Genomic DNA, 17,617 nt, shown 5'->3' on the forward strand with positions numbered 1-17,617 from the left:
AGGGACAGACTCAGTTACTTAGTGAGGCCCTTTGCAACTCAGACCCTGCTTCAAAATAAAGAATAAAAACATAGGGCTAGGATAGCCCTGTTTTGATAGGAACTTTTGTAGCCACAGAACAAAGGCTGCCAGCTCAGCATGGCTCTCCCGCAGGGTCACTTACTAGTCACAAGGACTCCGGTCAGGCTAAGTGGTTGTTTTTCTAAATGGCCTAAGAGAGCACAAGATGGTTTTGGTTTTCAACCTGGGACAGTCCATCTCCCCAGTCAGCATGTTCTCAGCTGGAGATAGAGTCTGCAGGGTCTTCAATATGGAGCCACCTTCCAGAATTTCTGCTTCAGCTTTATACTTCTGTGCTCTGGAGTGTAGGAGCTGCTCTTCCTGTCCTCTCTGGACCTTTAGGTGGCCCCAAATGCAGAAGACACTGGGAGCAAGGGTGGGGTGCTGGCTTCTCTGTTCCAGTGCACTACTTATTGTACTTCTAGAAGGTCCTTTACTCTCCTGGAAGGGGGGAGGTTACCCGAATTGACAGTATGGCTGAAACTGAACCCTTAGAGAGAGGTTTAGATATGCTTAAAGGACCTCTCCCCCAACCAACCAACCAACCAACCAACCAACCATCAAACGCAAACAGAACAAAGGGTCGCTTTGCTAGGGGTCTGGGCAGAACAGAATCCTGTCTGAGTTGTCAAATGTTTTGGAAATCAAGAGGAATCTTTAAAGTGATTGGGCCCTGTCTTGTCGTTAAGACTGTAGGACTTGACTTTTTGTTTTATTGATCTGAGATTTGTTTTATTGCTTTGTTTTTATTGATCTGAGAACTGGGGCTCAGAGATTCTAAAGGACTTGAGGAGGATAATGAGTGTGTGACGGGGCGGTTGGGGTGCACCCAGGCCAAGGCCGGGGGCTCCCTCGGGCACCCGCCGGGGCTGCCATTCCTCCCTCTTAGGTGCAGCTCACAGAGACTCAGTCAGGTGCCTGTTGGCAGAGAGCGGAGTTAAAACGCTTCAAAGGGGTGCGAAGGTTCTTGCAGGCTCTTTCTGTTTCAGAATAGAAATGTCAAAGGGGAATTCTTTGAAAGAGAAAAGCCTGAGAGACACTGGTCAAGAAAAAAGGGAGAGCCGGTGCGCACGCGCATTCACACACACACACACACACACACACACACACACACACACCCCACGGGTGTGAGGGATGAGAAGGGGCTGGCTACAGACAAAGCAGTGACCCAAAATAGATAATAGGCGCCAAGAATAATTCCAGGCCTGCGTATTTGGAAACTTAGACAAAATGGGCAAATTCTGGGGAAAGTGTCAGTTAGCAAGGATGATCCCAGAAGCAGAAAGCCGGGACAGTCTTCCAGCCATCGGAATTCCTGACTCAGTACTTTGCAAACTTAACAGTGTGGACGGCAGGCTCGAAGGTTTGGCAGATGAGCTTGTTCTCTACAATTTGGAGGACGATGTCGGGCCAGCTGCTTCATGCCTGGCGAGGCCGCCAGACTCTGAACTCAGTGGGAGCGTGTGATTTCAGATGCAGCCTAAGAAACCCGGACCTATGGGTTTGGACACGTAGGAAGCCTGTTTCCTGGTCCTGTTTGCATTAGCAGCTCTACTGGGCCCTGTGCCTCAGGTGCATGAGTGGGCCGGAGGGGTACCCTGCCGCTTGTCCCCTAGTAGCCTTGGACTACTAGGGCCCTGGGCTCTAGGGGGAGGGTGCCGCTCAGTTGGGGTGACCTGAGCTTCTTCTGTAATTAGTCCCATAGTTCGAGAAGCTTGGGCTGGCCTCAGACCCTGTCAGGGGAGTGGCAGCCTCTATCACCCCTTTTGGAGCAGCTGAGCACCTTTCAGCCTTAGGGAGTCAGCAGGGGTGTGGAGGGACACCCTGCTCCAGAAGGAGCTGCACATCTGTCCACACAGATGTGTAGAGGGGTCTGAGCCCGGCCTGGGCACTGCCCACAGGGTCCTCAGACTCCGCAGCCCAGTGGTAGCACAGGCTCTCTGGTCCATGGTGCTGCTGTGGTTTGTGCTACCCAGCCTTCAGAATCAGCCCTGTAGAAGCCACCGGGACACAGATGTTATCTTTTTCCAGTTGGGTGCCTCTGCCATGTTAGGAAGAGGCAGGAGCTAGTTGGAGCCTTTGTCTGTAGGCAGGAGGCTCTGTGACATGTCTTAGGGGGCTGCAAGGAGGTTTGTGGGGACCCCAGTTATCTGTCTCATCTGCTGTGTCCCTCATTTGTCTTAAGTTTGTGTGGCAGTTGGAGATGGTGGTCAACGCGCTGTCCCTGGACAGGTCAGTTCTCTGGGTTCTCCTTCCAGTGGCAGAGCCCGGGTCAGGAGCTGCTGGCATGAGCCTGGTGTTGCTAGAGAGAAAGGGTCCCGGAGCCCACTGGGGCCTGCCTCGGAGCTGGCGAGGACTTGGGGCTGCGCCTGGGTCCAGAGGGCATGGCTGGGTCTGCAGCCCAGCTTGCAGCACACTGGAGAACCAGATCATGTACAGCCGGTGATGGGAAGTGACCCTTGGTGTGGACAGGGGAGCTGTGGGATTTCTGCCAGTGTGGACTTGGCCTACACAGCTGCAGGGAACCACTGAGTTTCCAGCCCAGGTTGTGGGAGGCCTAAGAGTAGAGAGGAGCTGGAGCAGCTATGGAAAGGCAGGCGTTGGTCAGGTGGGAAGACCGAGCCTGTCCTGGGGTAGGTGGCCTTGGGAGAGTGTCCCTGCCAGAGTCATTGTGGTGTGGCTGCTGGTGACTGACTTGGACACGGTGACTTGAGCAAGACAGGAGTTGTGTTTCTCATGCAGCCTGGAGCTGATGTCGCTGCCACGATGCTCTGAGCGCAGTGTGAGCTGGTAGAGCCCCAGCCCTGACCGGCTCTCCCTTAGTCAGGGCTGGCTGCCATGACCGAGTGCACAGCGCGGTTTTCCTAGAATGTAATGCTCACAGTTTGGGAGGCTGCAAAGTCTCTGGAGGTTCTGGGGTCTTTCTCCTGGGCCCGCAGATGGCCGCCTTCTCCCTCTGTGTCCTCTTGTGGCAGTCCCTCTCTGCACATCCCTGGTGTCTCTGTCTAAATTTCTCATAAGACACCAGTCAGGTTGGATTAGAGCCCACTCCGGTGACCTCATTTTAACTTAATTACTTCCTTAAAGGCTGTATCTTCAAATAGTCACATTGGGGGTTGGGATTCAACCTGTAAAGTTTTTTTGGGGGAGTGAGGTCATATGATCCCCTCCACAGATACCAACCAACAGGATGCTCTGTGTCAAGTAAAAGTCAAGCGCGGGACCCTTCCTGCTGGCTCTCCCAGGTCCTCCAGATCTGACCTGAGATGCTCAGGGTGGCTGTAGGAGCAGGGACCCGAGAAGCCTTGCAGCTGGTTCTGGATGGGTGTGGCTGTGGCGGGCACTGGGGCCCTGCCATTGACCCACCAGCCCGAGCGTGGATCCCAACCTCCCTTGGGATGCTTGTGGTGGGGGTGGCCCTGGCGTGTGCCCTTGGGGACACATTCTTAGCGCTCTAGGAACTGTAGGAAGGGCTAGTCTTTTATGCTTTCAACTCCTTCCAGTTCCCGTGGTATTGATTTTAACACCGGCAGAGCTGTCACTGGGTCTTTATTGCTAAGGGGCACATAGGGCTTCTGATCGGGAGGGCACCTCACCTGGTCTCCCGAGCCCGGCTCTCCCAAGACCTCTCCCTGCGGGTCTCATATAACCGCTGATCCTCGTCCTGGTTGACACCTGGGTTGAGGGGTCATAAAGGAGGGCTGCGTTCGGATGCCTGCCTCCAGCATCATCTCCCACAAGCCCCCAGTGAGGGATCCTTTCCAGTTACCTGGGAGGATGCGTCTCACTTGTGGGGAGTCGGCTGGGCAAAGTCACCTGCGATTGGTGAGAGATGCGGAGGCCCAAGCCCTGCCCCCGACCACGGAACCACAGCTTTGTGGCTGAAACCCAGAGGGGGTGTCTAGAGAGGCCGCAAGCACCAATGCACAAACTTCCCCGGCTGGCACCTGGTATGCAGATTGTGGCAGTATATGTGTGTGGAATAGCAGATGTGACGAAGGCTTTGAGGGATGTATAGGACCTTACCGCTTAGAAGCAGGGAGGTGGGGACTGTAGGTACCCTTCAGGCAGTAGACTCGAGGAGGTCACCAGCGTTATTTTTAGGAAAATGATAGCCAGGTCCCTAAGTGTGAGCTTGGTCATCCTTCAGAGTGGAGAGGGAAGGAGTGTGGACTGGAAAGACAGCTCTGCTAAGACCACCTGGGGGTCTTGGTGTGTCCACAGCTCCCCAGTGGGGTCTGCCCCTGGGATCTGTGCCTGGCATCTCCAGGCCACCCTCAGCTCCCGGGGCTTCCTCCTCCATGGCCCCCTAGCCCACCAAGGAAGTAGCTCTGAGCTCCGCCCCCCCTCCTAAGTGTGGAGGTTGGTCTCTCGAGGGCCGAGCCGTTCCTCAGATGCCACTACTAAATCAGAATTCCAGAAATAGCAGGCGGCTATTTAAAGCGCACACTCAACTTGTTATCTTAACAAGGTAAATGGAGCAATTTTGAGTTACCATGTGTAAGGGAATTTATCAAGAGAAAATATTCATTTAAGTAATATAGAAAGGGTTTTTAAACAGCCTGACCCTTTCACAGCACCCTTTTCAAACCACCACAGTTGCTATTTATATTCCATTTTTATTTTATATTGTCTTGCAGTACTGAATCTTGAATACTTAATTAATTAATTAATTTTTTGCGGTACTGGAGATGGATCCCAGGGGCATTCTACCTCCGAGCTATACCACCAACCCTATTTTTTATTCTTTATTTTGAAACAGGGTCTCACTGAGTCGCAAAGAGCCTCACTAGGTAGTAGCTGAGGCTGTCCGTGAACCATGGTCCTCCTGTCTCAGCCTCCCAAATGCTGGGGTTACCAGGGTACGTCGTCATGCTTGGCTGAATACTTTATTTTTTAAATAGCTTTAATTGCTGATATACCATGTGAGACTGTAAGCATCAATAAAACTATACAAGAAAAGATAGTTGACATACCATCAAGTTCGTCTGAAAGCTCAAGACAATTAAGTGCTTTCTTCAGTATTTATAGTAACTGCACAATAATCTTAATCCTATATATGAGTGTTATTGAATATGTATTTATATGTGATCATGATCTTATTAATCTTAGTAATCTTTACCTTACATGCTAGTGTTATTTAACACATATTAAATAATCTTAATATTGTTATATATAATTAGGATAATCTCATTTGAGACTATTTTCATTACTCCCCAAAAAAACCTTGTATCTTCTAGCAGTTGTTTCCTACCAGCATAGGTAACCTCTGGCAGACCTCGCCAGGCTTCCCCCACCCCCAATTTAATTATTCTTGGTACAAATGGAATCACAGGATGCGTGGACTCTGTGACTGGCTGCTTCCCCCAGCATATTTTCAGTGTGTATCACATTGCAATCTTGTACCAATACTTCTTCCCTCTTACGGACAGATACGATTCGTCTGTGTGGATAGACCGCATTTTCTTTATCCACTCACATTTGATAAATATTTGTGTCCATTCCTGCCCTCTGGTTACTATAAATACTGCTGCCCTGGAAAATCAGGTACACCTTGTATTGGACATGTGTTTTCTCTATCACTGGTATGAGCCAATAAAAAACCCCAAATGTTTCTTCTTTTTTTTCTTGGGGGGAAAATACTATGATTGGACCCCTCCAGGTCAGGCAGAAGCCAGAAGAGCAAGGCAGTAGAAACGCGTTACGTTGTCCCCAATGCTGAGCCTCTGTGTAAGATCAAGAGGCCTCGTGCATCAGCAAAGGATGGGGACGTGGGACAGGTGGGGGTCGTGGTCAGAGACAGTGATGTTTTAGCGGCCATGACCCCACTGCATACTGAAGTTTGGAGTGCCCGGCAGGCCCAGCTCGGCATCTTGGCACAAGGATCGGCGTGCAGGGGCTGCAGGCATGGCCCGTGCCAGCCCACGCTCCTGGACTAAGCTCCTGGCTCAGTGGCAGTCCAGGTCTGTCTACTGGGATTCTGAGGCTCAGCAAGGCGTGCAGGCTTGGATTCCTACTGGCTGTACCGGAGCCCTGGCCAACGGCAGCTGCTCATCAGACCTCACAGGGGAGAACTGTAAGGAAAAATCGGAGTCCTGCTGTCTGACCCGAGCCTTCTTTCCTGTCCAGGAGCGGCTGCTCATGAGCCTTCTGCCCCGGAATGTTGCCATGGAGATGAAGGAGGACTTTCTGAAGCCCCCTGAGAGGATTTTCCACAAGATTTACATCCAGAGGCATGACAATGTGAGGTAGGGCGAGTTGCTGACCCACCCAGGGGTGGGCTGGGGGCTATGGCATGGAGGGGCTGAGGGAGGTGTGGAGCTGCTGGAGGGGGCTAAAATGGAGTTGGTGCTCTTGCAAAACTCTATTCCTAGAGGATTGGCATTATCTGATCTGTTTGAACTCCCCTGGGAATTCCCACTCATGAACTGTGTCTCTACTGGACCTGAGTCACAGCCCAGTGGGAAGTGCTTGGGCTCAGCACCCTTACTGAAAACAGCCCCTGGCGATTACCTTCGGCAGTGACAGCAAGTTGGGGCAAACCAGGAGAGACCCAAAATGAAGGATGATCTTGGGAATGAGAGTGGGCAGGATGCTTTGAATAGCTCTACAGATTTCACAAAACCAAGTGTGCAGAAGTGTTTCAGAAAAATCACTGAGCGAACAATGTCTGAACCAAAGAGTAGCCAGGTGTGGCGGAGTACAATTGTAATCCCAGTATCTGGGAGACTGAGATAGGAAGATTGCAGGTTCGAGGACAGCCTCAGCAATTTAGAGACAGTCAGCAAGCTAGAGAGAGCCTGTTTCACAACAAAAAATAAAAAAATAAAAAGGGCTAGGGGTATAGCTCAAGGGTACAACGCCTTTGGGTTAGGTCCTGAGTACCCCAAAACCCAAACCCAAACCCAAACCAATCAACTAACCAACCAACCAACCAACAAGCCAGACGAAAAGAAACAGAAACCCAACAACCACAACTTCTGTGGGGCCGGGATGAGCAAATCTTATTTCCAGAGTTGATTTGTTATATTATTTGAGTCATAGCAGAGATATATTGGATATGCAAAAATAAAATATAAGTATGTATGGTTCACACTTAGAGCAAAGAAGGCAGTTAATAGAAGGTGTCCTTTTTTAATTTATTTTTTATTGGTGCAATGTATTCATACATCATAGTGGTATAAAGAAAATACTTTTGTAGACATACATGCACATCTCGCCCAGTTAGCCCCTACCACGATCCCCACCCCATTCCCTCCCCATCCCTCCTTCCCACGCTTGGCTTACTGGTTGACATCTAGTATTATAGCAATTTATACAATATTAACATTGATAATCTCACATAACAGTTTCATTTGTCTGGTACCAAACTTTTGATGACTTAAAGATAACATTTCAATATTTCTTTTTGCTTTCTTTCTTACCAGAGAATATTTTTTTCTTTTTTTTTTAGGTGAAACTATCATACACTTATTTATTTATTTTTCAGAAAAAATCTATCCTGATATGGAATATGGACTCTAGATACCCAAAACAGTCTCAAAGAGGAACAAAGCTAGAAGATGTATATTTTCTGATTTCAAACCATATAAAGCTACAATAATTGAAACAGTGTAGTACTGTTCTAAAGGCAGATATATAAACCATTGGAGCTAAATAAAAGCCTAGAGATCAATTCTAGAAGGTGTCCTTGATGAAGCCTGAACATTGAACTTCTTTGGCAAAAATTTTAAATCAGCTTATTTGTTTATGCCAGGCCTGACTGAGAACCTGTGATCCTCCCATCTTAGCCTCCCATATACTAGGATTAAAAGCGTGTGCCACCGTGCCTGGCTTAAATAAGCTTTTTAAAATGCATTCGAAAGCCAGGCGTGGTGGCGCACGCTTATAATCCCAACGCTTGGGAGGCTGAGACAGGAGGATCGCGCAGGTTCAAAGCCAGGCTCAGCTATTTAGTGAGGCTCTCAGCAACTTAGTGAAATCCTGTTTCCAATAAAATGTAAAATAGGGCTGGGAGTATAGGTCAGAGGTAGAAAAATTTCTGGGTTCCACACCCAGTACCACCAAAATAAATAAATAAATAAAATGCGTTCAAAGAATGAATTGTGTCTATATAATTAGAGGAAACTAGAAGACTGATTTCTCACCAAACAGACAATACCAATACAGAGTAGAAATTATTTTTTAAGAAAACCAAATAAAAATTCCAAATTTGAAAAATATGGTAACTGAAATAAAAAATTCACCAGAATTCACATCAGTCTTACTCACACAGAAGAAAAAAGAGTCAGTAAACTTGAAGATGGAGCCTTTGAGTTTTCTGAATGTGAAGGACAATGAAAAAGAGGACAAAGAAAGCGAGGGAAGCTGTGAAGCCACCAGCAAGAGCTGTGGTGGAGAGAGGCCCGGAGGGGCCGAGAGACATTGGAGGAAATCCCTGCTAGGTGCCGTGGCCTCTGCTCTCACTCTTATCTCACAGAGAGAGACGGAAGGACTTGTGAGGAAGGGCGGGGAATCGGGCACTTCTGCCTGACCCCTCTAGGCTGGGTCATCATCATTTTTTCTCCTCCTCCTCCCTCCTTCATCTCCTCCTCCTCCTCTCCTATCTCTCTTTCTCCTCCTCCCCCATCTCTTCTTCCCAGTCCTTCATCTTCTCTTCCTCCTCCATCTCCTTCTTCGTCGTCATCCTCCTCCTCATCATCCATTTCTTCTTCCTCCTCCTCCTCTTCCTCCTCTATCTCTTCCTGCTCTTCCTCCTCCTCCTCTATCTCTTCCTGCTCTTCCTCCTCCTCCTCTATCTCTTCCTCTTCTTCCTCTTCCTCCTCCTCTATCTCTTCCTCTTCTTCCTCCTTCTCCTCCTCTATCTCTTCCTCCTCCTCCTCCTCTATCTCCCCCCCCTCTGGTACTGGAAATTATACCTACAGCCTCATACATGTTGGGCAAGCACTCCGTCACTGAGCTAGACCCACAGTCCTTTTTATTTTATTCAGAGAAAGGCTTTCACTAAGTTGCCCTGGCTGGCCTCAAACTTGAGATTGTCCTGCCTCAGCCTCCCAAGTGGCTGGGTTGCAGGTGTCACTGTGCCTGGCTAAGGCGGGCTGGCTCCTCTGTGCTGACCCCCTCTGTGGCTCACAGGAATGCTTGCTTCTTTTACTTGGGTTTATGACTTTTACAGAGTAGCGCTGCAGGCAGGCTAAGCTCAGCAGTCTCCGAGTTAGAGGAAAGCCAAGAACACCGAACTAAGGAGATGAAACGATTGGGACCACGTTTTAAGATACATGTTAAAGTTCGAAGTTTTACTTATTTATTTTTATTGGGCGTACATTCACACAGTACTTGGTTCCCCTCCTCCCCCGCCTACCCATTTCCCTCCCTCCCGATACCAGGTGTTCAGGTTAACAGTGGCATATTCACATGGAGACACACAGTCGCAGGTAGCATTTCCATCAGTGAACCGCAGCCTTCGTCTTCCTCTGCCCTTCCTTCCTGGCTCCACCGAGGGCCTCCTTCATTGTCTGGAGTCCCTCTGGTCCCAGATGCTCCCTCGCCCAAGCATAGTAGAGAAGAGTGAACACACATTAACTCTCAAAGTTTTAGAAGACAAGCACTAGATATGGGTTTTCCTCGTCTCTTAAATATTCTGCAAAGAGCATGTTTTAATTTTATAGGAAGGGAAACAGCCAGTGTGGTGGCACATGTCTGTAATTCCAGCAACTTGGGAGTCTGAGGGGAAAGTTTCAGGACTTCAGAGGCCAGCCTGGGCAATATAGACCCAGTCTCAAAACAAAACAAAACAAAAACGACACAACAAAACAAACAAACTCAAAGGGAAGAAAAACAGTAGGAAACATTTTTAAACACGCATTGTCCCAGATGTGGACCATTTATAAAAATTGAAACTGAACAACAAACATACCTTACATTAACACTTATGTTAACTTGGAAATACTATTTGAGTATATATTATGTTCACAGTGTTGAAAACATGGGACTTAATGGGTTAAAGTCTTTCCCACTCTCTCTAGAAAGTAGTTGTGCTCTTTGGTTAGGCCCTGTGCCCTGGAGGCTGACTCTGCTCAGTAATAAATAGATATCTAGGACGTGGAGGGTTCACACAGGGCTGCACGCCTCTGCATAGTACAGGGACTCCGGCTCTCCAAGGCGTGGCTCTGACACCCCACTTGGGGCCCCGTGCTCTCGTGCACCCCGCAGGCAAAAGGGGAGAAGAACATGGTGCAGAGGGGCTGCATGCTTCTTCAAAAATTACCACTTCTGTTCAGTAGTCCTGGTCACCACCCATCCACACAGCTTCCCTGGGGATGGGGCCAGTCTAAAGGACGGTGTTGACGGGACAGGGTCAGCGCGGGGAACGGCAAGCTCTGACTGACCTCGCTGCTGCTCCCTCTGCAACCAAGAAGGGCATCCTGTAGCTACTCTGAGCCTCAGGCTCCCACCTGCAAAATGGACAAGAGGGCACCTTCATGGACAGGAGGACATCTTCATTTCTAGCCTGCCTTGAGGAGTCAGTGGGGCGGTTCATTCTGAACAGGTTTGTAGGTCCTTCCTTTCTAGGTGACCAGCACCCTTTCTCTTGCAGCATCCTGTTTGCCGACATCGTGGGCTTCACGGGCTTGGCGTCTCAGTGCACTGCCCAGGAGCTGGTGAAACTGCTCAACGAACTCTTTGGAAAGTTTGATGAGTTAGCCACGGTAAGCACAGGGCCTCCTTTGTTCAGGTGAGGACCCAAGGGCTTCTGGGATAGCGGTGCCAAGTGATTTCCCAGATGTGGAATGTGCGCTGGACCGATGGCCAAGCTCTTCTCCCTGCAAGGCTGTAAATCGCCATGTCTTGACCCTCGCTGGCCACTCATTCCTGTCCTTGGACCCAAGCCCTGTATGTGCCACATCAGCAACCTTGGTACAGGATTGGCCAGGAGTCTTCCAGGCAGTTTAGTCCTGCAGGTCATGACAGGCACCACGCTGCCTTTGCTTTGCTTTCTCTTGTCTTATTCGCTGGCTGGAACGTCTAGTACAATGTCAGAAGAAGCAAGAGCAGGCATGTTTATTTTGTATTCTGTCTTGGGGGAAAGCATGTGTCTCCTACCACTAAGTATCGTGTTAGCTGTGGGGTGTTTGTGAGTCCTCTTTATCCAGTTGGGCAAATTGTCCTTTATTCCTGGTTTGCTGAGAGTTTTTAATCAGAAGTGGATGTTGAATTTTGTCAGTTTTTGTCTTTTGCGCCCACAGGAATGAGAGTGTGGTTCCCCACTTTTAATCTGACGAGTTACATTGACTAATGGTAGAAGGACAAACTCTGCTGGCATCCCTGGGATAAACCTGGCTTGGACGTGTTGTATTGCCTTCTTATGAACCGTTAGCTCTGACTTGCTGAAAGTTGGTTCACACCTTTTTCCATTTATGTTACTTAAGGAGATTAGTCTGTGGCTTTTCTTATTCTGTCTTTAGAAGGTGTCAAGGTAATGCTGACTTCGTAAATAAATCAGCATTATTATTGGAAACATTTCCTTTTGTTCCATTTTCTGGGAAAGTGTGAGTAGAAATGGGTATTTTCCTAAATGTCTGGTAGAATTTACCTGTTCACTAGGCCTGGTGTCTGTCTGTCTGTCTCTCTGCCTGTCTCTCTCTCTCTGACTGTCTGTCTGTCTGTCTCTCTCTCTGTGTCTCTGTCTCTGTCTCTCTCTGGTTTGTTTAAAACTAAAAAATTCAATTTCTTTGAATAGGGATAGTCAGGTTACCTGGTTTTTTTTTTTTTTCTGAATGACTTTGGTAATTCTTTTCTTTAAGGCACTCATCTACTTACGCTATGTTGTCAAAATCTCTGGAATAAAGTTGTCCATTACATTTTCTCGTTATTCCTCAGTATCTGTAGACTTTGTGGTCCTGTTGAGCTTGCCTCACACATTCTGTTTTTATTCCTGATTTTGTTAATTTGTGTCTTCTCTCCTAATTATTCCATATAGATGTTTATCAATCATACTGATTTTCTTAAAGAATTTGCTTTTGGTTTTATTGATTTCTCTGTTTTCTACTTCATTCATTTCCTTTTAGATCTTTATTAGTGTATTTCTTCTACTTTGGGTTTAATGTACTGTTCTATTTTTGTGGTTTCTTAAGATGGAAACTGGGTCCATTAATTTGAGGGTTTTTGTGATTTAATATAAGCTTTAAGTGATGTAAACTTTCTCTAAAGTACCCTTCAAATCTTTTGTTTTTATTCAGTACAAAATACTTTTTAATTTCCCTTTTGATTTTCCTTAGACCCATGGGTAATTTAGAGATTTTTTTTTAAGGGGTTTTCAAAGATCTTTCTGTTTTTGACTTTTATGTTAGTTCTATTGTGGTAAGAGAACATACTTTTATGATTTAAATCCTCATGAATTTATGGCACAAACTGTGGTTTATTTGGCAAATGGCCCAAGTACACTTGAAAATAATGCCAGGCGTGGTGGCGCACGCTTGTAATCCCTGCGCTTGGGAGGTGGAGACAGGAGGATCGCGCAGGTTCGAAGCCAGCCTCGCTGCTTGTTTAAGAGACCCTGTTTCCAAGTATAAAAATAGGTCTGGGAGTGTAGCCCAAAGGTAGAAGGGTTTCCAGGAACCCCAGTACCACTAAAAAAAAAAAAATGTGTAGCGTGATTTGGAGAACTCTTTTGTTAATAGTGTGTTTTGTAAATACCAATTAGGCCAATTGGTTGGTAGAGGTCATAACTTCTATATCTTTACTGATATTGTGGCTACATGTTCTCCTCATTATCCTGAGAGGTATATCAAAGTCTCCTATATGATTGTAAATTTGTCCTGTCAGTTCAATTGGGTTTGTCCCACATATTCTTAAGCTGTGTTATTAGATCCTTAAAACAATAGCAGGATTGTTATTTCCTCCTGTTGAATTGGCTTTTGTGTGTGAGTGGGGGGGGTACTGGGGGATTGGATCCAGGGGTGCTCTACTACTGAGCCATATCTCCAGCCTCCACCCCCTGTTTTCTAAATTTTGAGACAGTCTTGTTAAGTTGCCCAGGTTGGCCTGGAACTTGTGATCCTCCTGCCTCAGCTTCCTGAGTTGTACTCAGCTAAATTTATTATTAAAATATGACCCCTTTTCCCCACATCCTTGCCAACATTTGTTATTACTTATATTCTTGATGATACACTGTTGGCGGGATTACGAACTACTACAGCCACTATGGAAATCAGTGTGGAGGTTCCTCAAAAGACTGGGATTGAGACCACCATATGACCCATCCTGGGTTTCTGGCTGTCTCTCCGTCTCTCTCTGTCTCTCTCTGTCTCTCTCTGTCTCTCTCTGTCTCTCTGTCTGTCTCTCTCTGTCTCTCTGTCTCTGTCTCTCTCTCTCTTTCTCTTTGGTACTGAAAATTGAACCAGAGACATTCTGCCTCTGAGCTGCACCACCCACCCTATTTTATTTTTTATTTTGAAACAGGGTCTCACTGAGTTGTGGATAGTATAGTGATACATGTTTCTAGCAGTGCAAGTCACAATAGTCAGATTATGGAACCAGCCTAGGTGTCCATCAGCAGACAAATGGATTACAAAACTATGGTCTATACACAGTAGAATTCTAATCAACTATAAAGAAGAATAAAATTATGTCATTTGTCAGAAGATGGGTGGAACTGGAGAATGTTCGACTCGTCGAGATTAGGCAGTGTCAGAAAGCAAACGTCGTATGTTATCTCTTGTATGTGGATACTAGAAAGAAATTGGGTAACGAAAGGTACTTCAGATAAAGGAGGAGGGACTCCAGGGGAGTGATGAGGGTGTTTAGGGGACGGATGTGGAGGGGAGGGAGTGGGTGGGACCTGGGGGGCCCAGTTGTGTGTGCCTGTGTACTCCTACCACTCTGAACCTCATTGTGATGTATAATTACGACGCACCAATGAAAGTATATTAAAAAAGAAATGGCCCTCCTCATCCTGTTAGCAACCGCCACGCCGTCGTTTCATTTGCCTAATGTTAACAGAGCCTTGCCAGCTGTCTTTTGGTGATTGTCAGAAAGTGCCTCTTTTTCATCCTTTTATTTTTAGTCTTGCTTGTACCTTTTCATCCGAAGCTCGCTTCTGATTGGCTTTTACTTTACTCCCCCCACAATGACAACCTCTCCTTTTAAGTGGATGTTTAGACTCTACATTATTGAAGTGTTTACGTTGAAGCTGTCACCTTGCCATTGACTTTTAAAAATTTTGTTTTTAATTGGTGCATTGTAGTCATACAACCTTAATGGAGTACAAGATGGTAGCGGCACACATTCACACATCCCCCAATCAGCCCTCCCCCAACCCCGCTGACTTGTGATCTGCCCCTTTCTTGTGCTCTTTATAGCTTCTTCTGCCTTTCACAGACTGGGTGACCATGCCTTCTGGGTCCGTCCTCCTGCTGTAGAAGGTGGTGTGTTAGTTACTTTCATGGGCTTCAGGGTTTTAGGAGGTGTGGCAGCTCCCACAGCCTGCCGCTAAGTGGTTCGATGTGCCTGTAAGAAGTGTAGGATGGCACACTCCTGCCATCCTTGTGGCCTTTATGAAGTTGTTGCTGTGCATTTGACTTTTTTCTTGTGTTATAAACTCTATTTTACATTGTTAATGCTTTTGTTTACACAGCCCATTCTCATTTGAAGAGAGATTTAAATAGTAAAATTTTTATTTGTTCATCTAGTTACTGCCTCCAAAGGCTCTCCATCCACGTGGTCAGTTTTTCCCCATCTGTATTTTCCTCCCTGGGAATATCCTTAAAATGTTCTGCAGATCCAATCTGTTGGGGATGAATTCTTTTAGTTTTCTATTTCTGAAGAGCTATTGTGTGTGTGTGTGTGTGTGTGTGTGTGTGTGTGTGTGTGTATGTGTGTGATGCTGGAAATAGAACTGGCATACTACCTACGAGCTATACCCCAGCTCTATTTTTATTTTTTATTTTGAAACAGGATCTCACTGAGTTGTAAAGGGCCTCACCAAGTAGCTGAGGCTGTCCTTGAACTGTGATCATCCTGTCTCAGCCTCCGGAATGTTGGGATTACAAGCGTGCGCCACCACGCCCGGCTTGAGGAACTTTTTAATTTGACTTCACTTGCTTTTTGAGTTTGTTTCTACTGGGTATAGAATTTGAGCTGAGTTCGCGGGTGACGGTTGAGTTCTGCTTTGCTTTCTCTGGCCCTCTGGGTGTGGTCTTCCTCCACAGGTCTCCAGCGAGCCCCCTGCCGCTGCCTCTTGATTCCTCTGTATGAAACAGGGCCTTTTTCTCTGTCTGCTTCTAAGATGCTCTCTTCGCTGATTTCATGGCTTTGCCTTGCTGTGGCACGGGGCAGCTTTCCTCGTGTTCTTGTGCTTGTAGTAATTGCACTCCTTGGTCTGTAGGTTTATAGTTATATCACATTTGGACAAGGAGAAAAAAACAAAACAAAACTGGGTCATCGTTTTAAACACTTTTGTGCGCCCTGTCCTCTTCCTTCAGGGATGCCAGGGCCGCCTCAGGTCGTCCCACAGCTCATTTATGATCCTTTAAAAAGCAGTTTTGAACTCCTTTCCTGTTTCATTTTGAACACTGTCTCTTTTCTTTTCAGTGTACAACCCGTTACTCCTGTCCATAATAGTTTCCCTCTCAGAAGTGATGGTTTTAACCTTGAGGAGTCCTTTGTTGAGGGAACTGCTAGAAAGCCCCAAATTGGAATGACCCTATCCATTTCTCTTTACACCTCATAAACCATTTCTATTTTCCTCTGTTGTGCATTGTTTTAGGTGTGCTTTAATCTGCACGAGGAGTCCTTCTCTGAGGAGCATTTGGGCCTCCTCACATCTTGCTCATCTTGGGTCCGAGTCCTGGTGCCGAGATGCAGGGCGGCCCCTGGGAAGCACAGTCTTAGGAAATCACAGGGAGCTGCAGTCTGGGCACCTTCTCTTTACGAAGGTCCCTGCAGGAAGCTGAGCAAACACAGAATGTATTTGCTTTCATCTCAGTAGTAGCTCATGGTTTATTTACCTCCTTAGCCATGCTTGATGATCACAGAGATGAACAATATTTTTGACCTTTCCCCCATTTATTGGGTACTTGTTAGAGTTGCACTGGTTCTTATACACGTGGATGTTTACAAAACTGTCCACACCCCCTGAAGGATGGAGAAACACCTGCTCTGGTTCTCCATCCACTCAGTTGCTTGCCTATGGAGGGACAGAGTCCCTTCTCCGGAGGCCAGGATTCTTAACAGGAGTGTGAGCTGCTTGGACTAGGCACGCGGTCCCTTCAGCTGGGCCTGGGACGCTAAGGGGCAGTGGGCTGAGTTCATGGCGAGCTCTCTTCAGTGACACGCCAATCTCAGTGGTGCTTTTATCAACTGGGCGGCCTGGGGCTCGTCCTGATTCCGTTCCTCATTGTGGATGAGAATAGTTCCTCAGTCCTGTTCATAACTCCCACAATGTTCCCAGGGGCCTTCTTTCTCCCCAACGAGAGAAAGAAGGCCCCTTCTTCATGTTGTACGTTCTTGGCCCCAATGCGACAGCTGCCTGGAGCATGTTGGAAGATGGGTTCAGGCTTGACGTGGCGCAGTCGGGCGCAGTGATGGGTCTGGGAGGTTCATGCATGGGCTGGCTGGGCAGCATCGCAAGGTTACCCTGTGAAGCACTGCCTCTCCCTGGCTTGGGCTTGAGGCCGCCCGAGATGTGATAATGCTGTGGAGAGTCTGCTGATGGCCTCTCAAAGCCAGTGCTGTCCCCAAACACAACCACACCAGGAGACTTGCTGATCCATGAGGAGTGTCATAGAGAAGTGACTGGAGAAGGATTGAATGAGGGAGTTAGGAGCATGGGCACGCATATAATTTGCTTCAGTGAAGTGCTGAGTGGAGGAATTCTCCCGCAGGTCACCACGGCACCTCATTTTCTATCCCGGTGCAGATCAGCACCCGTGGCTTGCTGATGCAGTCTGGCCATTTTGCTCAGCCTTCAATCGCTGGAAGACAATACTTTTGGAGTCTCTGTTAACCAGGCTATTGTTTTGCCCATTTTGTATTTGCTCTGGGTATTTCCAAAAGAGACTCGTGGAAGTGGGGCCGGGAGCCAGGGCTGTCTCTATCAGGCCCCAGGTTCACTCGGAAGTGTGTCTGCTCTCAGCCTTCCTGTCTCTCCTGGCCAGATGCTTGGAGTTTCAATAGCATTTTGAGATGGAGAAAGAAACAGGGGCTTGAGGCTGTGGGGTGGCGACAGCATGGTTTATGGAGGGTCGAGAGCGGGTGAACACACCTGACAGGAGGCTGTCTCCTGGGTCACCCTGGCGGCCATCACAGAAGCCACCCGAGGCCATCTGTCTGGCCGTGTGTCAGACCTGACCTCTTCATTCCTTTTCTAGAAAGATGGGGCTCATCTGCTACACAGAGGCAGACATCTGCCACCGAGTGAAAACTTTTTAGAGCTGTCCTGTGTCTGTGGCCCTTCCAAATCATCGTCTCAAAATCGGTACAAGAAGCATACTTCGCAGTGGTGATCACCCTCACGTGACCACTGCCACCTATTGTACTCGATGGATCAATTAGTGGT

At 47.5% G+C, this 17,617-nt stretch overlaps 1 protein-coding gene across 1 annotated transcript in view; it reads left to right on the forward strand.

Moving 5' to 3' along the window:
• Positions 1 to 17,617, forward strand: part of ADCY1 (adenylate cyclase 1) — a gene marked incomplete at both ends in the record, with an annotated part of 84,017 nt that overhangs the window by 19,707 nt on the left and 46,693 nt on the right. The window contains 2 exons of the mRNA XM_080701535.1: positions 6,190 to 6,308; positions 10,658 to 10,769. Of these exons, the coding sequence (XP_080557661.1) occupies positions 6,190 to 6,308; positions 10,658 to 10,769 (231 nt within the window). The remainder of the gene's footprint in view (positions 1 to 6,189; positions 6,309 to 10,657; positions 10,770 to 17,617) is intronic.

Source organism: Muscardinus avellanarius (genome assembly GCF_963383645.1).
Source record: "Muscardinus avellanarius genome assembly, chromosome: 9".
Taxonomy (NCBI): Eukaryota; Metazoa; Chordata; class Mammalia; order Rodentia; family Gliridae; genus Muscardinus; species Muscardinus avellanarius.